The following is a 25,575-nucleotide window of genomic DNA, read 5'->3' as shown; positions in this document are numbered from 1 at the left end:
GCGGCAGTTGATTGATGCCTCCGGTGTTGGTCTAGTTTGTTCTGGTCCCTCCCTTCTGGGACTGCTCTGGAACGTCCCATGGTTTCCTGTGTCCCCCAAGGAATATGGGCGAGAAAAGGAGACTTTTGTATTACTTACCAGTAAAGTCTCTTTCTCGCTCTTCCTTGGGGGACACAGCACCCGCCCTTCATTTGGGTTTACAGTTGTGGTTCCGGCTTGGTTGCCCCCGTTGGGGCTTGACGGTTCTTTTTCCGGTTGGTGGTTATCTTTCACTACTTGGACACGCAACTGGCAGTCTCTTCTCCAGGCTGAAGGGTATAGCTGATGGAGGAGGGGCTTACAGCTTTCACTTAGTGTCACGCCTCCTAGGGAGCAGAGCTATACCCATGGTTTCCTGTGTCCCCCAAGGAAGAGCGAGAAAGAGACTTTACTGGTAAGTAATACAAAAGTCTCCTTTTTCTTACAAAGTCTCATATTCCACTAACTTGTGTCAAAAAATAAAATCTCACATGAATTCACCATACCCCTCACGGAAACCAAATGCGTAAAATTTTTTAGACATTTATATTCCAGACTTCTTCTCACGCTTTAGGGCCCCTAGAATGCCAGGGCAGTATAAATACCCCACATGTGACCCCATTTCGGAAAGAAGACGCCCCCAGGTATTCCGTGAGGGGCATATTGAGTCCATGAAAGATTGAAATTTTTGTCCCAAGTTAGCGGAACGGGAGACTTTGTGAGAAAAAAATTAAAATATCAATTTCCGCTAACTTAGGCCAAAAAAAAAAATTTCTATGAACTCTCCATGCCCCTCATTGAATACCTTGGGGTGTCTTCTTTCCAAAATGGGGTCACATGTGGGGTATTTATACTGCCCTGGCATTCTAGGAGCCCCAAAGCGTGAGAAGAAGTCTGGTATCCAAATGTTTAAAAATGCCCTCCTAAAAGGAATTTGGGCACCTTTGCGCATCTTGGCTGCAAAAAAGTGTCACACATCTGGTATCGCCGTACTCAGGAGAAGTTGGGGAATGTGTTTTGGGGTGTCATTTTACATATACCCATGCTGAATGAGAGAAATATCTTGGTCAAATGCCAACTTTGTATAAAAAAATGGGAAAAGTTGTCTTTTGCCAAGATATTTCTCTCACCCAGCAAGGGTATATGTAAAATGACACCCCAAAACACATTCCCCAACTTCTCCTGAATACGGCGATACCACATGTGTGACACTTTTTTGCAGCCTAGGTGGGCAAAGGGGCCCATATTCCAAAGAGCACCTTTAGGATTTCACAGGTCATTTACCTACTTACCACACATTAGGGCCCCTGGAAAATGCCAGGGCAGTATAACTACCCCACAAGTGACCCCATTTTGGAAAGAAGACACCCCAAGGTATTCCGTGAGGGGCATGGCGAGTTCCTAGAATTTTTTATTTTTTGTCACAAGTTAGTGGAAAATGCTGATTTTTTTTTTTTTTTTTTTTTCATACAAAGTCTCATATTCCACTAACTTGTGACAAAAAATAAAAACTTCCATTAACTCACTATGCCCATCACGAAATACCTTGGGGTCTCTTCTTTCCAAAATGGGGTCACTTGTGGGGTAGTTATACTGCCCTGGCATTCTAGGGGCCCAAATGTGTGGTAAGGAGTTTGAAATCAAATTCTGTAAAAAATGACCTGTGAAATCCGAAAGGTGCTCTTTGGAATATGGGCCCCTTTGCCCACCTAGGCTGCAAAAAAGTGTCACACATCTGGTATCCCCGTACTCAGGAGAAGGTGGGGAATGTGTTTTGGGGTGTCATTTTACATATACCCCTGCTGGGTGAGAGAAATATCTTGGCAAAAGACAACTTTTTCCATTTTTTTATACAAAGTTGGCATTTGACCAAGATATTTATCTCACCCAGCATGGGTATATGTAAAAAGACACCCCAAAACACATTCCTCAACTTCTCCTGAATACAGAGATACCAGATGTGTGACACTTTTTTGCAGCCTAGGTGGGCAAAGGGGCCCATATTCCAAAGAGCACCTTTCGGATTTCACAGGTCATTTTTTACAGAATTTGATTTCAAACTCCTTACCACACATTTGGGCCCCTAGAATGCCAGGGCAGTATAACTACCCCACAAGTGACCCCATTTTGGAAAGAAGAGACCCCAAGGTATTTCGTGATGGGCATAGTGAGTTCATAGAAGTTTTTATTTTTTGTCACAAGTTAGTGGAATATGAGACTTTGTAAGAAAAAAAAAAAAAAAAAATCATCATTTTCCGCTAACTTGTGACAAAAAATAAAAAGTTCTATGAACTCACTATGCCCATCAGCGAATACCTTAGGGTCTCTACTTTCCGAAATGGGGTCATTTGTGGGGTGTTTGTACTGTCTGGCCATTGTAGAACCTCAGGAAACATGACAGGTGCTCAGAAAGTCAGAGCTGCTTCAAAAAGCGGAAATTCACATTTTTGTACCATAGTTTGTAAACGCTATAACTTTTACCCAAACCATTTTTTTTTTACCCAAACATTTTTTTTTTATCAAAGGCATGTAGAACTATAAATTTAGAGCAAAATTTCTATATGGATCTCGTTTTTTTTTGCAAAATTTTACAACTGAAAGTGAAAAATGTCATTTTTTTGCAAAAAAATCGTTAAATTTCGATTAATAACAAAAAAAGTAAAAATGTCAGCAGCAATGAAATACCACCAAATGAAAGCTCTATTAGTGAGAAGAAAAGGAGGTAAAATTCATTTGGGTGGTAAGTTGCATGACCGAGCAATAAACGGTGAAAGTAGTGTAGTGCCGATTTGTAAAAAAGGGCCTGGTCTTTAGGGGGGTATAAACCTGTGGTCCTTAAGTGGTTAATACAAGGCACTTACTAATGTATTGTGATTGTCCATATTGCCTCCTTTGCTGGATTCATTTTTTCATCACATTATACACTGCTCGTTTCCAGGGGTTATGGCCACCTCAGCGTAGAGACAAGGTGGTGGGGACAAGAACTGCTGTGCATGCGTGCCTATGTGCACTCCCGCTGGCTTGGCCACTAGAGAACCAGCGCTTTATCCTGTAGTGTGCATTCATGGCCACCGCTACTGGATTACAGGGTGGTCGTAACCCCTGGAGACAAGTAGTATATAATGTGATGGAAAAATGAATCCAGCCAGCAAAGGGGGCAATATGGACAATCACAATACATTAGTAATTGTCTTGTATTTACTTTCTCTACATGATAAATGTTATTTGCTGAAGTGCGACAACTCCTTTAAAGGGAACCTGTCACCGGGATTTTGGGTATAGAGCTGAGGACATGGGTTGCTAGATGGCCACTAGCACGTCCGCAATATCCAGTCCCCATAGCTCTGTGTGCTTTTATTGTGTAAAAAAAACCGATTTGATACATATGCAAATAAACCGGAGATGAGTCCTGTCCCTGACTCCTCTCACATACAGGACTCATTTAAGGTTAATTTGCATATGTATCAAAAAGCTTTTTTTGCACAATAAAAGCACACAGAGCTATGGGGACTAGGTATTGCGGATGTGCTAGTGGCCATCTAACAACCCATGTCCTCAGCTCTATACCCAAAATCCCGGTGACAGGTTCCCTTTAAGTCTGAATCCAATTGCAATAGATAAGCACTCTTACACAGCGCAGTGGTGAGTTGTTCATCGAATGGTTCCCTTTTTTTTGGCTGTGAAATTCGGTGCAGAAACTGCTGAAAAGAATCAAAATCAAAAGTCAGAGCATTAATTCTAGCATATGCCTTCCATATCAGTCTCGTGTCCAGCTATGTTTTTATAGCATGCGGGTGCAGACCCTTCATCACAACTCCCATTGTAATCTGCGTTTTCTAGGAATATCAGTGGAGTGCCAACAGGAGCGCTCTCAGATTCAGAACAGAGATAAAGCCATGAAGATGCTGCGGGCGAAACTGCACGGACAGAGTGTGAAGTCTGAATTGTCCCAGAGGCAGAGCTCCAGGAGACTGCAGGTGCGAAGAGACCCCTACCGATCACACCTGTCTGACATGGTCTTTTAGTAGATACTTATTTTCCCCATGACATAACCGTTGTGGAGCATCTTAGAGGTTTGTGATCTGCTGTGCTGTTCCTCTCTTAGCTCTCCTGTAAATTGAGAACTGGGCATTACCAGTTGGGGCTGTTACCCTTACAGATACACATCCCTTTCACATGGGAAATAATAAAACCAGATTTTCAATTTATTCATAATTTTCCAAGAGGAACAACTGAGGGATTCCACAATGAAGAGTTCTAAGAAAACATACTCCACAACTGCTATTTCCTGGGAAATACAAGTATGTACAGACACGGGAGCTGTCACCTCTCCTGACATGTCTGTATTAGTAACTACGAGCGTCCTTGCACATTCCCCATGCCATAACCATTCTGGATGTTATTTCCATATAACTCTGTTGTGCCATTTCTCTATTATTCCTACTAGCAGTTTATGAATGGCCTAATGAATGTTACCAGTTGGGAGTGTGTACGGCACTGATTGGACAGTGTCATACTGTACAGGAATATACCCCCAAACTGGTAACACCCAGTTGGCAATTCATGTGGGGATACTTAAGGAATGGCATAACATAGAGTCAAGACTAGATGATTCAGAGTGGTTATTTATTGGGGAATGCAAGTAGTTACTAAGATAGACATGTCAGGAGAGGTGACAGGCCCTCTTTAATGAGTAGATATGAATGATTTTGGTACATACGGGTTGCTGGAAGGAAATTATTTTTGGGTCTTCTTGGTGCTGGACAGGGCTTTAGCTTTGTACTTGTTTTAAATGAAGCTCATTTACCAAACTGTCCGATCATAGTGCAGCTTTCTGTTTTCCAAAGCAGTTAAAAAATTCTAATATATATAAATATATATAATGTTACTATTTGCAGATAAAACACTATAAGGCCTCTTTCACACGATCGTATGGCTTTTTCAGTGTTTTGCGGGCCTTTTTTAACGGATCAGTTTTTCAGTTTTCTGCTTCAGTAGTGTTTCCGGTTCCATTCAGTTTTTCAGTTTTGGTTTCTGTTTTTTGCGGAATGGAAACGGAAGCATGGCATATACAGTATACAGTAATTACATAGAATAAAATTGGGCTGGGCATAACATTTTCAATAAAGGGTTCCGCATTTTGTGGACCCATTGACATGAATGGAGCCACAGAACATGATTTGCGGGCAATAATAGGACATGTTCTATCTTTCAACGGAACGGAAATACAGAAATGGAATGCATACGGAGTACATTCCGTTTGTTTTTTGTGTGGAACCATTGAAATGAATGGTTCCGTATACAGAACGCAAAAAACGGCCCGTAAATGAAAAAAAAAAAAAAAACTGATGTGTGAAAGAGGCCTAAAAAAGATGGTCTGTTTTATCAAAACTAGCCATAGCATTTTGCCATTTACGAACAGGCTCGGACTGGCCCAGGGGTACAGGTGAATCCCCCGGTGGGCCCCTGAGCAAGGTGGGCCCTTGTCTTCTCCCCCTCACTGCACTACATATCGATGTGCAGTGTTCATGTAAAAACTGGGTAGAATATTTAAGAAGTTCCCCAGTTTATTATTCTAGACACGTTCATGTGGCTGAGGTGACTTCTAGGTACAGAGGCAGGACTGCCCGTATCCTCCTTTCCCAGGGACCACCCTTCTCAAAGTTGCTGCAGGGACCCCCATAATCAATCATCTTGTAGCGTCTTGCTGCCGTGTGCAGGTAATACTTGAATGTATCCGTATGGGGAGCCCCCAAAATACATTTTACTGGTGGGCCCTAAACAGCCCAGTCCGACATTGTTTACGAATGTGATGTCACCTAGACTTTGATAGACAATGTGCCAAACCTTGGCAAAGTCTTGGTGCATAATGTTGCATCAAGTTTTAGACGTATTTATGAAGCAAATGCATCCAAAAGAATAATCCACTGCGCGTCTACGTTTTAGACAGGATTAGTAAATCTGCCCCTCCATTTTCAAACCTAGTGCGAGGGGAGCAAATTCCAGCTCTCATTTTTCGGAAAAACATTTCTGAAAAAAAATTGTGAAAAATCAGATTTGGTTGCCGCGAGAAATGTGTCCTTTGGTTTTTTTCCCTTTGCACTCTGTCTTTGTGTCAGTGTTGGCCGCTTTCTTTGCTTCCTGACAGATCTTGTCAGTGTTGTCCTTGGCAACCGACCAAATGTCAGCTGTCATTCTATCTGATCAGGTTTGAAATAAAAAATCACAGATTTTAATTGGTTGCTATCGACAACCCTGTTTACGCCTACGGCCCAGTACGGTATATGGTGACTGAACTATATGATCAGAGCACAGGTAAAGGTACTTTCACACTAGCATTTTTATTCTCCGGCATAGAGTTCCGTCCTAGGGGCTCAATACCGGAAAAGAACTGATCAGGCATATCCCCATGCATTTTGAATGGAGAGAAATCCGTTCAGGATGCATCAGGATGTCTTCAGTTCAGTCACTGAACGGCGTTTTGGACGTAGGAAATAACGGTACTATCTCCGTTCTAAATTCCGGATCAGTTGCCGGAATGCCGGATCCGACATTAATTTACATTGAAATGTATTAGTGCCGGAATGCCGGATCTGTCCTTCCGGTCTGCGCATGCAAATTTGAAAAAAAAAAATAGAAACGGATCAGTTTGTCCTTATGACAAACTGAGAGACGGATCCGTTCTTGCAATGCATTTGTGAGACTGATTCGCATCCGGATCCGTCTACGAATGCTGTCCGTTTGCATGCAGATTGCCTGATCCGGCAGGCAGTTCCTGCGATGGTACTACTTGCCGGATCACTCTGCCGCAAGTGTGAAAGTAGCCCAAGTCCTGACCATGTATAATGTCATCTTATGTTCTATGTAGGTTGGAACGCGAGATCAGTCTGACCGGATTCGCACTTACAACTTTACTCAGGATAGACTGACAGACCACAGGATATCGTATGAGATCCGTAACTTAAGGGTATGAACTATATCTTTTCTGGTGCTCAATGATTTACATAGTTGCAATGTGTATTATATAGTATGGGGGCAGATAAAACGGTCTAAAAACATGGCGACCAATCACAATGCAGCTTTCAGTTTTTAAGAGCACTACAAGAAATGAAAGCTGCACTGTGATTGGTGGCTGTGGGCAACTTTTTCTTTTAGACCCTTTCATAAATCTGTGCCATTGTTTATTGTAAGTGGTGATGTAACAGATGTCTAACCTAGGCCTCACTGTACCTGCATCCATCTAAAACCTTCTGGACTGGGGCTTAAGCCTATGTTTAATGATATAAACAGCCGATCAGTGAAACCTAATGGGAGAGCCGGGGTTAGTATTGGGCAGATACCAGAAGCCATCAGATGATGACCGCTGTACGAGAAGTAATATGACGCAGCAGAGCAGATTTGGGGGCATCTCAAATGTGTCTTGCAAGATGACAAAGGCAGTGCCAAACATGCCAAATTTATCAAAATGACACATGTGGTATGATATGTTTGGCACAATTGCACTTCTTTACACCACCAAATGGATGTCCTATATGCACACGGTTATTTTGCTCCGAAATGTGCTGGCATGATTAACCCCTTAAAGGGGTTGTCCGAGTTATTTTTTTGTTCTTTCTATTTTCCTAACTAAGCAAATGTAACAGCTTTCCAATTAACTCACTTTATCTCCAGTGGCTGGTTTCTCAGATTTCACTGAGGGTCACATGACCTGTGATGTCAGCTTAAAGGTCGTTTATACAAGCCTGTGCTGGCCACGCCCCCCTTCACTGGGCTGTCTGCTCTATCCTAGGATTCTTAACCCCTTCAGCTGCACAGACTGGCTAGCTACAGCAGGCAGTGAGGAGACAATTCTGGGCACTGGAGCTGACAGACTAGAGAGAGTATTGCACAAGAAGGTAGGGGGAAGATCCTGTGTGTATTAGCAGTGTCATTATACAGCTGGGACTTGTAGTCCTACACATACAACATGCTGCAGAGTCTGCCAGCAGGCAGACATGTCACTCAGGGCAGCTCTTGTATTCACTCCCTTAGCAGTGTCATTATACAGCTGGGACTTGTAGTCCTACACATACAACAAGCTGCAGAGTCTCCCAGCAGGCAGACATGTCACTCGGGGCAGCTCTTTTATTCACTCCCTTAGCAGTGTCATTATACAGCTGGGACTTGTAGTCCTACACATACAACAAGCTGCAGAGTCTCCCAGCAGGCAGACATGTCACTCAGGGCAGTACTTGTATTCACTCCCTTAGCAGTGTCATTATACAGCTGGGACTTGTAGTCCTACACATACAACAAGCTGCAGAGTCTCCCAGCAGGCAGACATGTCACTCAGGGCAGCTCTTGTATTCACTCCCTTAGCAGTGTCATTATACAGCTGGGACTTGTAGTCCTACACATAACATGCTGCAGAGTCTCCCAGCAGGCAGACATGTCACTCAGGGCAGCTCTTGTATTCACTCCCTTAGCAGTGTCATTATACAGCTGGGACTTGTAGTCCTACACATACAACAAGCTGCAGAGTCTCCCAGCAGGCAGACATGTCACTCGGGGCAGCTCTTTTATTCACTCCCTTAGCAGTGTCATTATACAGCTGGGACTTGTAGTCCTACACATACAACAAGCTGCAGAGTCTCCCAGCAGGCAGACATGTCACTCAGGGCAGTACTTGTATTCACTCCCTTAGCAGTGTCATTATACAGCTGGGACTTGTAGTCCTACACATACAACAAGCTGCAGAGTCTCCCAGCAGGCAGACATGTCACTCAGGGCAGCTCTTGTATTCACTCCCTTAGCAGTGTCATTATACAGCTGGGACTTGTAGTCCTACACATACAACAAGCTGCAGAGTCTCCCAGCAGGCAGACATGTCACTCAGGGCAGCTCTTGTATTCACTCCCTTAGCAGTGTCATTATACAGCTGGGACTTGTAGTCCTACACATACAACAAGCTGCAGAGTCTCCCAGCAGGCAGACATGTCACTCAGGGCAGCTCTTGTATTCACTCCCTTAGCAGTGTCATTATACAGCTGGGACTTGTAGTCCTACACATAACATGCTGCAGAGTCTCCCAGCAGGCAGACATGTCACTCAGGGCAGCTCTTGTATTCACTCCCTTAGCAGTGTCATTATACAGCTGGGACTTGTAGTCCTACACATACAACAAGCTGCAGAGTCTCCCAGCAGACATGTCACTCAGGGCAGCTCTTGTATTCACTCCCTTAGCAGTGTCATTATACAGCTGGGACTTGTAGTCCTACACATACAACATGCTGCAGAGTCTCCCGGCAGGCAGACATGTCACTCAGGGCAGCTCTTGTATTCACTCCCTTAGCAGTGTCATTATACAGCTGGGACTTGTAGTCCTACACATACAACAAGCTGCAGAGTCTCCCAGCAGGCAGACATGTCACTCAGGGCAGCTCTTGTATTCACTCCCTTAGCAGTGTCATTATACAGCTGGGACTTGTAGTCCTACACATAACATGCTGCAGAGTCTCCCAGCAGGCAGACATGTCACTCAGGGCAGCTCTTGTATTCACTCCCTTAGCAGTGTCATTATACAGCTGGGACTTGTAGTCCTACACATACAACATGCTGCAGAGTCTCCCGGCAGGCAGACATGTCACTCAGGGCAGCTCTTGTATTCACTCCCTTAGCAGTGTCATTATACAGCTGGGACTTGTAGTCCTACACATACAACAAGCTGCAGAGTCTCCCAGCAGGCAGACATGTCACTCAGGGCAGCTCTTGTATTCACTCCCTTAGCAGTGTCATTATACAGCTGGGACTTGTAGTCCTACACATAACATGCTGCAGAGTCTCCCAGCAGGCAGACATGTCACTCAGGGCAGCTCTTGTATTCACTCCCTTAGCAGTGTCATTATACAGCTGGGACTTGTAGTCCTACACATACAACAAGCTGCAGAGTCTCCCAGCAGGCAGAAATGTCACTCAGGGCAGCTCTTGTATCCACTCCCTTAGCAGTGTCATTATACAGCTGGGACTTGTAGTCCTACACATACAACAAGCTGCAGAGTCTCCCAGCAGGCAGACATGTCACTCAGGGCAGCTCTTGTATTCACTCCCTTAGCAGTGTCATTATACAGCTGGGACTTGTAGTCCTACACATAACATGCTGCAGAGTCTCCCAGCAGGCAGACATGTCACTCAGGGCAGCTCTTGTATTCACTCCCTTAGCAGTGTCATTATACAGCTGGGACTTGTAGTCCTACACATACAACAAGCTGCAGAGTCTCCCAGCAGGCAGACATGTCACTCAGGGCAGCTCTTGTATTCACTCCCTTAGCAGTGTCATTATACAGCTGGGACTTGTAGTCCTACACATAACATGCTGCAGAGTCTCCCAGCAGGCAGACATGTCACTCAGGGCAGCTCTTGTATTCACTCCCTTAGCAGTGTCATTATACAGCTGGGACTTGTAGTCCTACACATACAACAAGCTGCAGAGTCTCCCAGCAGGCAGAAATGTCACTCAGGGCAGCTCTTGTATCCACTCCCTTAGCAGTGTCATTATACAGCTGGGACTTGTAGTCCTACACATACAACAAGCTGCAGAGTCTCCCAGCAGGCAGACATGTCACTCAGGGCAGCTCTTGTATTCACTCCCTTAGCAGTGTCATTATACAGCTGGGACTTGTAGTCCTACACATAACATGCTGCAGAGTCTCCCAGCAGGCAGACATGTCACTCAGGGCAGCTCTTGTATCCACTCCCTTAGCAGTGTCATTATACAGCTGGGACTTGTAGTCCTACACATAACATGCTGCAGAGTCTCCCAGCAGGCAGACATGTCACTCGGGGCAGCTCTTGTATTCACTCCCTTAGCAGTGTCATTATACAGCTGGGACTTGTAGTCCTACACATACAACAAGCTGCAGAGTCTCCCAGCAGGCAGACATGTCACTCAGGGCAGCTCTTGTATTCACTCCCTTAGCAGTGTCATTATACAGCTGGGACTTGTAGTCCTACACATACAACATGCTGCAGAGTCTCCCAGCAGGCAGACATGTCACTCAGGGCAGCTCTTGTATTCACTCCCTTAGCAGTGTCATTATACAGCTGGGACTTGTAGTCCTACACATACAACATGCTGCAGAGTCTCCCAGCAGGCAGACATGTCACTCAGGGCAGCTCTTGTATTCACTCCCTTAGCAGTGTCATTATACAGCTGGGACTTGTAGTCCTACACATACAACAAGCTGCAGAGTCTCCCAGCAGGCAGACATGTCACTCAGGGCAGCTCTTGTATTCACTCCCTTAGCAGTGTCATTATACAGCTGGGACTTGTAGTCCTACACATACAACATGCTGCAGAGTCTCCCGGCAGGCAGACATGTCACTCAGGGCAGCTCTTGTATTCACTCCCTTAGCAGTGTCATTATACAGCTGGGACTTGTAGTCCTACACATACAACAAGCTGCAGAGTCTCCCAGCAGGCAGACATGTCACTCAGGGCAGCTCTTGTATTCACTCCCTTAGCAGTGTCATTATACAGCTGGGACTTGTAGTCCTACACATAACATGCTGCAGAGTCTCCCAGCAGGCAGACATGTCACTCAGGGCAGCTCTTGTATTCACTCCCTTAGCAGTGTCATTATACAGCTGGGACTTGTAGTCCTACACATACAACATGCTGCAGAGTCTCCCGGCAGGCAGACATGTCACTCAGGGCAGCTCTTGTATTCACTCCCTTAGCGGAGCAGGGGGAGGGGCTGAGATTGTTGTTATTGCAGGTAAACAAAGGGCCAGAAGAGAACCAGGGAAATGAGGAAATATATATTTTATTTTTGCATAAAACTTGCTTAGCTTAGTTATATATTGATGCCCATCAGATTTTCAGTGCTGTATATATTTTTTATATTTTTTTCAGAACTTGGACAACCGCTTTAAAGAGCGGAGCGAGAGCAGACGAGACCTGTGCATAGCACATCACTGCTCCTGCATGTGCCCGCTCCGCTAAAGTCTTACATAGCACATAGTACAGCGCTCACTGCGACCCCTCAGTGGAATCCATACGCCCGTACACCGCTTGCATGTCCGAGACGTAGAAGTGTATGAAAGTCCCCACCAAACTGTCTGCGACAAGAGATTAATACAATCTATGACTCCCCTTATCAATGCGTCTTTTTCTGAAGCATTTTCTATGCTATTGAAATTGGCCAAAAAAGTAGAACTGGCTTAGTTGCCTATAGCAACCAATCAGATTCCACCTTTCTTTTCCAACGGAGCTCTGAAAAATGTAAGTTAGAAGCTTTTTGGTTGCTATTGGCAACTAAGCCAATTTTCTAAAATGCATGTGTAAAAAACTTGACACAGAAGCATAGGGGAAGAAGGAAAATTGGCTTAGTTGCCAATAGCAACCAATAAGCTTCTAACTTACATTTTTCAGAGCTCCTTTGGAAAAGAAAGGTGGAATCTGATTGGTTGCTATAGGCAACTAAGCCAGTTCTACTTTACACCAGTTTGATAAATGTTGTGGGCAGTTCTCATAGCAGTACAGAACCCAGTGTGCATGTACTTGAATGTGAATGTCAACATGCATACTCGACAGGTAAAAGGTGTTACCAAAGTTTGAATTCTAAACGCCCTAGTGGTCTCAGTGGTTGTGTCATACTACTGGCGATAGGAGCCATGATGCCAGCTGTACGCCACCGACTTCAGCCAAACTCCAGCAGGGGGGTGACCTCCGGAGCATGTGAGCCGGGGAGTAACGCATTCTGTCTATCGTTACAGGAATTCTTGAATGGAGAGGAACTACTGGAGGATCTCATTGATAAAATACACGATGCGGCTGACACTGAGGCTTTACTTGAGGTCATAAAAAGACATTCTTCAAATGTGTGATTCACAGAACAACTAAAGCCAAAATCTAGTCACCTTTTAGATGATCTTTGTTGCTCAGATTTCCAGCTAACTAAAGGATTTCTCTGGGCTACGGATATTGATGAGCTCATCCTCTGGACAGGTCATCAATATCAGATCGGTGGGGGTCCGACACCCCCACCGATCAGCTGTTTCAGGCTGTCACAGCATCTGCAGTTGTACAGAGCTGGAAGCAGACAGCTCCATACGCCGTGTAGTGGCCATTCCAGGGTACTGCAGCTCTAATCAAGTGAATGGTAGCTGAGCTTCAGTGGGCCGGTGCCAGAAACTACAAAGTGTATGGAGTCTTCTGCTTCCAGGTCTGCGGCAGCCCGAAACAGCTGATCAATGGCAATGCTGGGTGTTGGACCCCCACCGATCTGATGATTGTCCATTAATATGTGTAGTCCGGAGAACCCCTTTAATGAATGTATCTTGTGTGGTATATTATTAAATAAATACAGAATTTTTTTTATTTAAATATGACCTGTTGTGTGGTATTTTCATAGCGGTCTTCTGTACGCTATACTTTCAATTGAAAGAGTTCGTAGGTCAGAGAACACTAATCCACATGAGCAGAAGGGGCGCAGGGTGTGACTGTGGAAGTAATGGTGCCTTTACCTAACATGGTTTATTATTATTATTTATTTGAAAGCGCCATTAATTCCATGGCGCTGTACATCCAGCCGGAGTTACAAAAATATAAAAATACGATAAACCAGAAACTATAAACAGACTGGTACAAAGGACCCTGCCCGCAAGAGCTTACAATCCTAACATGGTTGTCTTGTTATCTCTTCTGAGTCCCTCAGAAGCATGCCTACCTCCATCTGCACTAGATGGATATTTACTGCTATTGGAAGATATGTTTGGCATACACAAGATGGCCGTCAGACGGACGCTGGTTGATGATGAATGCCTGATTAGTTTCAATGGTGAGAGTGCAAAAAGACCCAGCCAGACCCCACCATGATGATTGGTCCTCCCTGAGATCTATTACTGGAGGTGTTGTTGGGAAGCCCCATACACATCTGAACATTAGCCGATCCAGCCAAAATCTCCAGGTTCATAAAGCGGCTCATTCACTCTTTCTTAAAAGAAACACTTTCATTTTTAACCTCAATATTTACATAAAACTTTTTTTTTTTTTTAATTGCCTTTTTCTTTTAAGTAGTACAATGCCATTGAAAATAAAGGGGTTCTCGAGGAATTCATCATGATGGCCACCTGCTGTAGAGGTGTGTTGGGAATGAGATTCCCTGCTCTACAATTAGATAGAATTGATATGATATGCCATCAGGCTGAGCAGTCTGATGGGACAAGAGAGACCCATACATGCAGGCAGGCTCTAGGTGCAGTGGTTGTAAAGCCCCACCTCCACACACCTTGACTGCGGGATGCAACCTGTCCTATTTGAATTCCAGGACAGGTTGCTGGTGGGCATTATACCAAAGTCCCGGAGAACCTCTTTAAATATAAAATATTGTCCTTTTGTCGCAGTCAATGCTAATAAGACATCATAAATACAAGAGGCGTTTGGTGCTCCGGGAGCTCCGCAACCTACGGGCGGATGTGGCCTTTCTTCAGGAGACCCACTTCGACCAGACAGGATCCTTTAACTTTTCCAAGCACTACTATCCGCACGCCTTCTTAGCTAATCATAGTCGTCGAAAGGCAGGTGTTGCCATATTGTTGTCAGCCTCCTGTCCCATGTCAGTATCCTCCTCCCACATAGACCCCACTGGTCGCTATGTCATTCTGGAAGGGATTTCTCGCTCATATCATTGGGGGACACAGGACCGTGGGTATAGCTTGCTGCTGCCACTAGGAGGCGACACTAGGCTGAAAACTGTTAGCTCCTCCCCTGCCAGCTATACCCCCTCCAGCCTGGAGAGAGCGTATCAGTTTTTAGCTTAGTGTCTAACAGGGTGGCTCTTGTGATTTATTTTATTTTTATGTTTTCTCACAGGTTTCTGGAGGGGATACAGAGTCTCAGGGCTTCTCTGTCTCCCTGGGAGGCTGGCCAGTGTCGGTTGTCCCACCGCCTTGCCTCCCCCAAGAAGACAAGTGGACCAGGGCAACCTAGCTCACCTGCTTCCCGCCAGCAAGAGGGCCACCTGCTCCAAACCCTTTACTGCCCGGTCCCCTGCCCCTGCCAGCGGCTGTAGAGGTGGCACTGCTGGTCTGACAAGGAAGGGTGAAGATCACAGATGAAGGCAGGTGAGTATGTTACCACCGGCAGCCCTTTCTACTCCTCACAAGTCCCAGAACAGACCTGGAGAGGGGGTAGCGTTCCTTGCCACATTTCGCTGGACATGCAGGGGTTAACTGCCGCCGTGCGCAGGCGGTGCTCTTGCATCATCAATTTTTGGCCGCGGCATGCGGGGTTAATACCGCCGCGCGTTTGCGGCGCCCCACGGGGATACTCTCTGACACAGGCGTCCCCTTCTGCGTTCCTCCTGCAGGCATGGCGGCACTCATATTTATTTCCTAGGAGCTTCCATGCGCAACAGAGCAGACATTCAGGGGGCGTGGCTTGAGGTAACTCACTCCAGTCATGCTCCTCAGCATCTGGAGGGGGAGGAGCCACATTTCCCGCAGCGACAGTGTTCCTCCCCTCTTCTGCTCGGCTCTTTTCAGCGTGGTGAGATACAGGACCTGGGTTACCGCCATTTCTGGTAGGACTATAACTACCCCCTCCAGCGTAGAGTAGCTGTGGCAATACCTCCCCTCAGGCCCCCTGCAGGGCCACCTACTATTCCTGTGCAGGGTAAAATTCCCTCGTGGACAGGCAAAATCTCTATGTTCTGCACGCCATGCGCCACAGAGCCGCCATGCCCCCCCCCCCCCCCCCCCCCCTCTACAGCCCACAGAAGTACAGGACCATTCTGGCTGTGGAAGACCTTTCTAAAATCTCCCACTCCACCCTTTCTATAATGGGTCGTTCGGTTGAGAAATTGCCACCGGTACAGTCTACACTGTCTCAGGGCGTACAATCCAGGAGCAGGCTTCCTAGCAAGTGTCCCAGAGCAGGTCACCATTCCTCCTCTGACGCCTCAACATCCCCCCTCCTCCCGATTCCCAATCACAGGCGTCCTACCTTTTGGGTGACGCGCTGTCGGAGGGGGAGATTGTAGATTCGGATGCGGAGATGGATCCGGAGCAATCTTCCTAGATTGCATTCATGGTGGATAGTCTAGTATCTGCTATCTGTGACACTTTCCAGGTACAGGAGGACCTTCCCTCCACCAGCCACCAGGGGGTGTCATTTTTGCGTGCAAAGCAGGCCCCTAAATCTTTCCACTTGCACGACGACTTTTCTGTGGTTGTAGCAAAAGTTTGGGACCAGCCAGGTCTGCGCTTCCTGGTTCCGAAGTGGCTGGACCTGCTCTATCCTTTTCCAGCTGAATGAGTGGCAAAATGGACCTCTCCTCCGAAAGTGAACCCACCGGTCGCTCGCCTAGCGAAGAACACGGCTATTCCGGTGGCAGATGGCTCCTCTCTCCAAGACCCGCTGGACCATAGCATTGAATCGCTCTACAAGTCTGTGTTTGCGGCCAGTGGATCGGCCCTGCGACCCATTTTCGCCTCTGCGTGGGTGGCAAAGGCGGTCTCGGCCATTTATCTATCCCTTCGCCATTGGACTCCCACTCCCCGCCGTCCGATCAGAGTGTAATCGGACAATGGTACGGCGGTGGCTTATATCAACCACCAAGGGGGGACCCGCAGCCTGGCAGTGATGAAGGAATCCACGAAGATTCTGCAGTGGGCGGAAGACCACGTTCCGGTGATATCTGTGGACTACATTCCAGGAGTGGACAATTGGACGGTGGATTTTCTCAGCCGGATGACAGTGGACCCGGGGGAGTGGTCTCTCCATCAGGAGGTGTTCGAGGCTCTCTGTCTCCGGTGGGGACTTTTGGACGTGGACTTGATGGCGTCCAGCCTCAATCGCAAGCTCCCGCGCTTCTTCTCTCACGCAAGGGATCTCGAGGCACACATCGTGGATGCTCTCGTGGCGCCATGGGACGACTTCTCGTTCCTGTACGTCTTCCCACTCTTACCTCTCCTGCCCCGGATTCTATGCAGAATCAGGATGGAGAACATCCAGGCGGTCCTGATTGCCACAGACTGGCCTCGCCGAGCCTGGTATTCAGAGCTCATTCTTCTTCTAGGGCACGCGCCGTGGCCCCTTCCACTCAGGGCTGACCTTCTTTCACAAGGTCCAGTCTTCCACCAGAATTTGGATACACTACGTTTAACGGCGTGGCTTTTGAAACCTTCATTTTGAGACAGAAGGGTTTCTCTGATGCGGTCATTCGGACTATGATTAGAGCCAGGAAACCCTCCTCATCCAAGATTTATTACAAGACTTGGAAGTCCTTCCTGCGCTTCTGTGAGGAGTGTGATCTTCCTCCCAGAGGGTTTTTCCTTCCTAATATACTGGCATTTCTGCAGTCCGGATTGGAGCTGGGTCTGGCGCTTAGTTCGTTGAAAGGACAGGTCTCTGCCCTGTCCATTTTATTCCAGAGACCCCTGGCCAGGTTGGGCCCGATCAAGATGTTTATGCAGTGGGGGGGCTCACACAGTGCCCCCTTATCGTCCCCCCCTTACATTTTTGGGACCTGAACTTAGTTCTGGGTTCTCTCCAGGCCGCTCCATTTGAACCTCTGAGAGAGGTCTCCCTTCGCTTGCTCTCCTGGAAAGTGGCCTTTTTAGTGGCCATCACATCTATCCGGAGGGTTTCAGAACTGGTGGCTCTTTCTTGCAAGGAGCCCTTCTTGGTGTTCCATCAGGATAAAGTGGTGCTTCACCCAGTGCCATCTTTTCTACCTAAGGTAGTATCAGCTTTTCACGTTAACGAGGACATTGTTCTGCCCTCGTTTTGTCCCTCATCCGAGGGAGGTCTTGCTCCATTGTCTGGATGTGGTGCGGGCTTTGAAGACTTACCAGTTAGTCGTGGCCCCCTTTCGGCGCATGGACGCTTTGTTTGTTGTCCCAGAGGGTCCTCATAAGGGTTTGGCAGCCTTCAAGGTGACGATTGCCCGTGGATTCGATCGGCAATTGCCGAAGCTTATAGCTCCAGGGGCAAAGCGCCTCCTCCTGGGATCACGGCTCACTCTACTAGAGTGGTCGGGGCTTCTTGGGCTCACCTACACCACGTTTCTGTGTCCCAATTGTGTAAGGTGGCGACCTGGTCCTCCTTACACACCTTCACTAAATTTTACCGGGTGCATTCTTTGGCCTCGGCGGATGCTGCTCTCGGATGCAGGGTGTTGCAGGCCGCAGTGTAGTGACTTCCATGAGGGAGTTCTTGGGGGTTTTGTCTTCCCTCCCTGGTGACTGCTTTAGGACGTCCCACGGTCCTGTGTCCCCCAATGATGTGAGCGAGAAAACGAGATTTTTATGAACTCACCTGTAAAATCTCTTTCTCGCTTTATTCATTGCGGGACACAGCAACCACCCAATGTTCTTAGTGCGGCATGTGGGGTCCATGGGTTGCCAGTTGGGACCTTGTATTTGGTTTGGGTCTCATGGCAGTGTGCAGTTCTTGTTTGGTTTTCAGTTTAATTTCTGCTTCTCCTACTGCTGGAGCACAAACTGATATGCTCTCTCCAGGCTGGAGGGTGTATAGCTTGCAGGGGAGGAGCTAACTGTTTTCAGCCTAGTGTCGTGTCCTAGTGGCAACAGCAAGCTATACCCACGGTCCTGTGTCCCCCACATTTTACCAGGATCTGTTGTCCCTTCTCTCCACCCACCCTCGTCCCAGTGCTCCCTGGCTAGGAACTTTCGTAGCGTGATCAGGCGTTTTGCCCTTTACGACCTGTGGAGGGTGGACAACCCCTCGGGTAGAATGTTTACTTTCTATTCCCCCCCATAAACTGCACACCCAGATAGATTACTTTTTTGGCAGTGCTCTGACTCTGAAGATGATGTGTGATGTTTCCATTGGACTTATCTCCTGGTCAGAGAGATCAGGCCCCCGTCACCCTCACCCGTTCTTCTCAACCTGTACCACAACGCACTTGTCATTGGCGCTTAAAGGGAACCTGTCATCTGGATTTTGGGTATAGAGCTGAGGACATGGGTTGCTTGGTGGCCGCTAGCACATCCGCAATACCCAGTCCCCATAGCTCTGTCCCTGACTCATCTCACATACAGGACTCATCTCAGGTTAATTTGCATAGGTATCAAATAGTTTTTTTTTACACAATAAAAGCACACAGAGCTATGGGGACTGGGTATTGCGGATGTGCTAGCGGCCATCTAGCAGCCCATGACCTCAGCTGTATACACAAAATCACGGTGACAGGTTCCCTTTAAGCGACTCCCTACTGAAATCACCGTTCACCGACGCGGACGTTGGGGGATACATCCGCACGTTCTTTAGCAAAAACAGCTCGGTTTCGTCCCGGGCTGTGCTCTGGGAAGCCCATAAGGCGGTAGTTCAGGGGGCCAATGTATTGCACTGGCCTCGCGACTTAAAAAAAAATAGAACACTCCGGGTTCGGGACCTCACGGCACAAATTACTTCGATACAATCCCGACTAAGACATAAGCCGAGTCTTTCCCTTCTCTGGGAGCTTGAGGAGTCCCGTGCGAAACTAAAAGATGCCTCCATGCATATTGTGGAACGCATGCTGCTTTACTCCAAACAGCGATATTACGAAAAAGGAAATAAAGCCCACACTATCTTGGCCCGTCAATTACAGGATGCTGCCTCCAAACGTGCTCTTCAGGCGGTGAAAGACACAGCTGGCTGTCCCCAATACCACCCTGACACGATTGCTCGATGCTTTTGTGATTATTACTCTAAATTGTATAATCTTGCCGATAAACACTCGCACCCACCCTCTCTGCCCCGCATATGGAATTACTTATCCTCTTATAAATGGCCAAATCTCTCTCTGGAGGCGGTCGTCTCTCTGAACAGCCCCATATCAACTGAGGAACTACGGGTATTTTCACACTAGCGTTATTCTTTTCCGGCATAGAGTTCCATCCTAGGGGCTCTATAACGGAAAATAACTGATCAGTTTTATCCCAATGCATTCTGAATGGAGAGCAATCCATTCAGGATGCATAAGGATGTCTTCAGTTCAGTTTTTTTGACTGATCAGGCAAAAGATAAAACCGCAGCATGCTACGGTTTTATCTCCGGATAAGACTTGCCTGAATGCCGGATCCGGCATTTTTTTTCCATAGGAATGTATCAGTGCTGGAATGCTGGATCCGTGCACAGACCGAAAAAAAAAAAGGTGAAAAAAATAAATGCCAGATCCGTTTTTCCGGATGACACCAGAAAGACGGATCAGGCATTTCAATGCATTTTTCTGACTGATCAGGCATTTTTAAGATCCTCACTAGTCTTAGGGTACTTTCACACTTGCGTTGTTTGATTCCGGCAGGCAGTTCCGTTGCTTGAACTGCCTGCCTGATCAGGCAAACTGTATGCAAACGCATGTCATTTTTTCAGACTGATCAGGCATTTTTCAGACTGCTCAGGATCCTGAGCAGTCTGAAAAATGCCTGATCAGTCAGAAAAATGCATTGCAATACCGGATCCATTTTTCCGGTGTCATCAGGCAAAACGGATCCGGTATTTTTTCTCATTTTTAAAGGTCTGCGCATGCGCAGACCGGAAGGATGGATCCGGCATTCCGGTATTTTGAATCCGGCATTCAGGCAAGTCTTCAGTTTTTTTCGCCGGAGATAACACCGTAGCATGCTACGGTTTTCTCTTTTGCCTGATCAGTCAAAATGACTGAACTGAAGACATCCTGATGCATCCTGAACGGATTACTCTCCATTCAGAATGCATGGGGATATGCCTGATCAGTTCTTTTCCAGTATAGAGCCCCTGTGACAGAACTCTATGCCGGAAAAGAAAAACGCTAATGTGAAAGTAGCCTTAGGTCTATTTCACACTTGCGTTGTCCAGATCCGGCGTGTACTCCACTTGCCGGAATTACACTCCGGATCCGGAAAAACGCAAGTGTACTGAAAGCATTTGAAGACGGAACCGTCTTCAAAATGCGTTCAGTGTTACTATGGCACCCAGGACGCTATTAAAGTCCTGGTTGCCATAGTAGTAGTGGGGAGCGGGGGAGCAGTATACTTACAGTCCGTGCGGCTCCCGGGGCGCTCCAGAATGACGTCAGAGCGCCCCATGCGCATGGATGACGTGTCCAATGCGATCACGTGATCCATGCGCTTGGGGCGCCCTGACGTCACTCTGGAGCGCCCCGGGAGCCGCACGGACTGTAAGTATGCTGCTCCCCGCTACACTTTACCATGGCTGACAGGACTTTAGCGTCCTGGCAGCCATGGTAACCATTCAGAAAAAGCTAATTGTCGGCTCCGGCAATGCGCCGAAACAACGTTTAGTTTAAGGCCGGATCCGGATCAATGCCTTTCAATGGGCATTAATTCCGGATCCGGCCTTGCGGCAAGTCTTCAGGATTTTTGGCCGGAGCAAAAAGCGCAGCATGCTGCGGTATTTTCTCCGGCCAAAAAACGATCCGTTCCGGAACTGAAGACATCCTGATGCATCCTGAACGGATTTCACTCTATTCAGAATGCATGGGGATAATCCTGATCAGGATTCTTCCGGCATAGAGCCCCGACGACGGAACTCTATGCCGGAAGAAAAGAACGCAGGTGTGAAAGAGCCCTTACAAATGCGATCAGTTGGCATACGTTTTGCCGGATCCAGCAGGCAGTTCCAGCGACGGAACTGCTTGCCGGATCACTCTGCCGCAAGTGTGAAAGTAGCCTAAGGGACGTGATTAAAGCTCTCCCCCTAGGGTTCACAGACATGTACTACAAAACGTTTCAATCAGAACTCTCCCCCCACCTCCTGGCCTTACTCAACTCATTTCTACTGGGTTCCCCAATCCCGCCGTCTATGCTGTCATCCCATATTGTAGTCATCCACAAGACGGGTAAAGACCCTCAGGACTGTGCTAACTATAGACCGATCGCCCTTCTTAACGCAGACCTTAACATTTTCACCCATATTTTCGCCGCTCGCCTGAATGTGTGGTTTCCCAGCCTGGTCCATAAGGACTAGGTGGGGTTTATCCCCTATCGACAAGGCGGTGATAACACTCGCCGGGTTGTTAACCTGATTGATGTGGCGACATGTACCTCGACCCCCACAGTTATTTTGAGCCTTCACGCAGAAAAGGCCTTTGACCAGCTTGTCTGGTATTTCTTATTCGAAACCCTCCGAACCTTCAGTATCACGGGACCCTTTCTACAAGCCATCTTCAGCCTCTACTCTGCCCCTTCGGCGCTTATCAAGTTGCCCTTCAGCTCCTCAACTCCATTCAATATCTCTAATGGTACGCGTCAAGGCTGCCCGCTCTCGCTGCTTATTTTTGCATTGTGTATAGAACCCCTTGCAGCACATATACGACTGAACCCCGACATTCAGGGACTCAAAGTACGGGACAAGGAATTTTATGATCTCCCTTTATGTGGACGATGTCCTCCTCACCCTGACCAATCCCCACATTACACTACCAAACAGGGGCGTAGATAAGGGGGGGGATAGGGGGGTTCAAACCCCCCCCCAGGCGTGTCGCTGACCCGAACGCCCACATACTGTATTGCTGCGGCGGGGCACGGGAGCGCATAGCTCCCTCTCCCGTCGCCTATAACCGCCATAGGCTTCAGGCCTTGTAGGCCTGAGGCCTATGCGGTAGTGAGATCCCGGCGCAGGCGTGCGTGATGACGTCATTGCGCGCCTGTGCCGGGACGCAGCACTGTGATGCGCCTGACTCATCCCGCCTTCCTCTGCGAGCAAGCGCCTGGCCCTGGACATAGGTGAGTATTTAGCTTTTCATTTTTTGTTCATTTATTATTATTTTTTATTTCATGTGCCTACTTTGGGGGACATGGAGGAGGGGGAGGAGGACATATTAGGGAAGATAAATTGAGTACATGATGGGGGGGGAATGTGGGGGCTGTATGGGGCCAAATTATTATGGGAGGGAATACTATGTGGGGGCAAATTATTATGAGAGGGACTACTATGTGGGGGCAAATTACTAGATGGGGCAGTGTGGGGGCAAATTATTATGGGAGGGACTACTATGTGGGGGCAAATTTCTATATGGAGGCAGTGTGGGGGAAACTATTGTGTGGGGGTAATTGCTATGTGGGGACAGTGTGGGGTAATTTCTATGTGGGGACAGTGTGGGGTAATTTCTATGTGGGAACAGTGTTGGGAAATTGCTATGTGGGGGCAAATTACTATGTGGGGAAATTGCTATGTGGGGGCAAATTACTATGTGGGGGCAGTGTGGGGCAAATTACTGTGTGGGGGCAAACTACTATATGGGGGCAGTTTGGGGGAAATTACTGTGTGGGGGAAATTACTATGGGGGATTACTATGTGGGGGCAGGGTGGTGGAAATTATTATATGGGGGTGTTGTTATTGGGGAGGCACTGTAGGGCAATTCTATTATTTCTGGGGACACTATACAGGGATTATTGCCTGGAGCACAATAGAGGGTGTTATTATTACTGGGGGTCTCTAGGGGACATTATAGCTGCTGTGGACACTATAGGAACATTTGGGGTAATTTATCAAACTGGTGTAAAGTAGAACTGGCTTAGTTGCCCATAGCAGCCAATCAGATTCCACCTTTCATATTTGGACAGCTCTTTTGGAATCCAATTCTACTTTACACCAGTTTGATAAATTACCCCAATTATTAGGGTCACTATTTTTTCAGCAGTATAGTACCTGGGGCATTGGGGGCACAACGGGCACAGTATTGGGGGTGGCAGGATGACACTGTGGGGACACCAGGATGAGGAGGTTGATGGAAAAATTTAGAAAATCTAACGTGTCTGTGTTACAAACTGTAGAGACGAGATGCGGCTGAAAGAATTTGCCATGGTGGTCTGGGTCAAATGAGGAGAAGAGGAAAAGAAGGTCTACATGACAGGAGATGTCACTGGATGTAAGAGGTATGTGGTGCTGTATTCTCCTCCATGACTTTTTTATTACAACTATATGTATTTTAAATTTGGCGACCAAATTTTTCAGTTTAGGACCCAATTGGGGTATTTTTTTTTTAGTCTGAAGATGTCATATGGCCTAAGAAGAGACTGTGGTGCTCATGAAGCACCGCAGTCTCTTCATACAAAAAAAAAAAAACTAAACTAAAATGGAGGGGGGGGGGGGGCCCAAGTTTGGGTAGACAGCCCTGGGCCTATCATGCACTTAATCCTCCCCCTGGGCAGCATAGGCGTGCGCATGGGGTGTGCCTGGGCACACCCTAATTACACCCCTGTGCTCCGCCGCCTGCCAGCCCCGCACTAGTGTAATTTGAGAAAGCTGAACCCCCCCCCAGGAAAAAAAATTATCTACGGCCCTGCTACCAAACCTACAAAAGGCCTTATCTCACTACAGCGACCTTTCGGGATACAATGCTTCTAAGACGGAGGCCCTACCTTCCTTATTCCCGCTCGTGATGTAAATTGCTCAGAGCAATTTCCTTATCGATGGTTGGATACCACGCTGAAGTACCTAGGGTTTTATATTACCCCTACGTATGCCTCACTGTACTCCAGTAACTTCCCTCCCCCTCTTTCGTGAACTTAAGTCCCTCCTCAAAAAATGGAAACCCTATACATATCATTGCTAGGCTGCATGGCAGCGGTGAAGATGTCCCTGCTTCCAAAATTGCTTTATTACAACAACAGGCCATTCTCGACTTTATATGGCATGGTAAAGGTCACGGCCATCCCCCGCATGGTCATGTTCGCGGCCACAGATAGAGGTGGCCTATCGGTCCCTTATATCATACACCATTACTGGGCTTCTCATCTGTGTGTCGTTCCTTTTTGGGCGTCCCAACAGGCATACACCAAATGGGTAGAAATCGAAGAACTCTGGATTTCCCCGTTTCATCCGAACATGCTGCTATGGCAGCGGCCCCCCGTTAGCCCCCCCACACTCCCCTCCTGGGGCCCTATGGCCTTACCAAACACATATGGGACACCTGCCACAGACGATTTGCCTTAGCTTCTCAGCACTCCTCTATGATCTCCTTTCTTTACAACCCAGCTATTCCCTCTAGCTTAACCGCCCCTATGGTCTGGGTCTGGTCGTCGTTGGGTCTCTTCACCTGGCGGACATTGTGGACGCCCTCTACTCTAAAAAAGTGAGATCCTTTGCGCAGCTTCAGGACCAAACGAAATTACTGGCGGACGGAAGGACTCCACTACCTCTATGTTCCTCACTATGTGAGCACCACTTTTGGTTCGCTCTAAGGTGTCACTACCCCATTTGAGCATTTGTGCTGACTGGGCACAGGGGCGAGAGGTCTCATCTCTCTCATCTACCGCCTTTTGGCCACATCCACGGAGGGCGAGATCCCACATCATGCATATATGGATAAATGGGCTACGCCCTCGGATCGCCTCTTTCTCGCAGTGCCTGGCAGACTGTATGGAATAGGGCAAGCCCAGTCATCTATCTGCACCACGTATAAGGAGATGCAGTATAAACTGCTAATGCACTGGTACTATACCCCTGCACTCCTACATTCCATAAACCCACTGTTCCATCTGTCTGCTGGTGGTGCTTGAACGATGTGGGTTCTTTGTACCATATTTTCTGGATGTGTCCCAGTATCACGCCATTTTGGCGGGAG

The 25,575-nt window shown here is 47.4% G+C and overlaps 1 protein-coding gene across 5 annotated transcripts in view; it reads left to right on the top strand.

Annotated features, from left to right (window-relative positions):
• MTRF1 (mitochondrial translation release factor 1) overlaps positions 1–13,244 on the top strand; it is a 39,409-nt gene extending 26,165 nt beyond the window's left edge. For all 5 annotated transcript variants that reach the window (XM_040425401.1, XM_040425403.1, XM_040425400.1 and 2 more), the window contains exons 8-10: positions 3,859–3,995; positions 6,887–6,985; positions 12,772–13,244. In XM_040425401.1, the coding sequence (XP_040281335.1) occupies positions 3,859–3,995; positions 6,887–6,985; positions 12,772–12,882 (347 nt within the window). In that variant the 3' untranslated portion in view covers positions 12,883–13,244. The remainder of the gene's footprint in view (positions 1–3,858; positions 3,996–6,886; positions 6,986–12,771) is intronic.
• The last annotated feature ends 12,331 nt before the right edge of the window (positions 13,245–25,575 follow it).

Source organism: Bufo bufo, chromosome 3 (genome assembly GCF_905171765.1).
Source record: "Bufo bufo chromosome 3, aBufBuf1.1, whole genome shotgun sequence".
NCBI lineage: Eukaryota > Metazoa > Chordata > Amphibia > Anura > Bufonidae > Bufo > Bufo bufo.
Note: the sequence above shows the minus strand (reverse complement) of the source record. Positions and strands in the feature narration are given on the sequence as shown.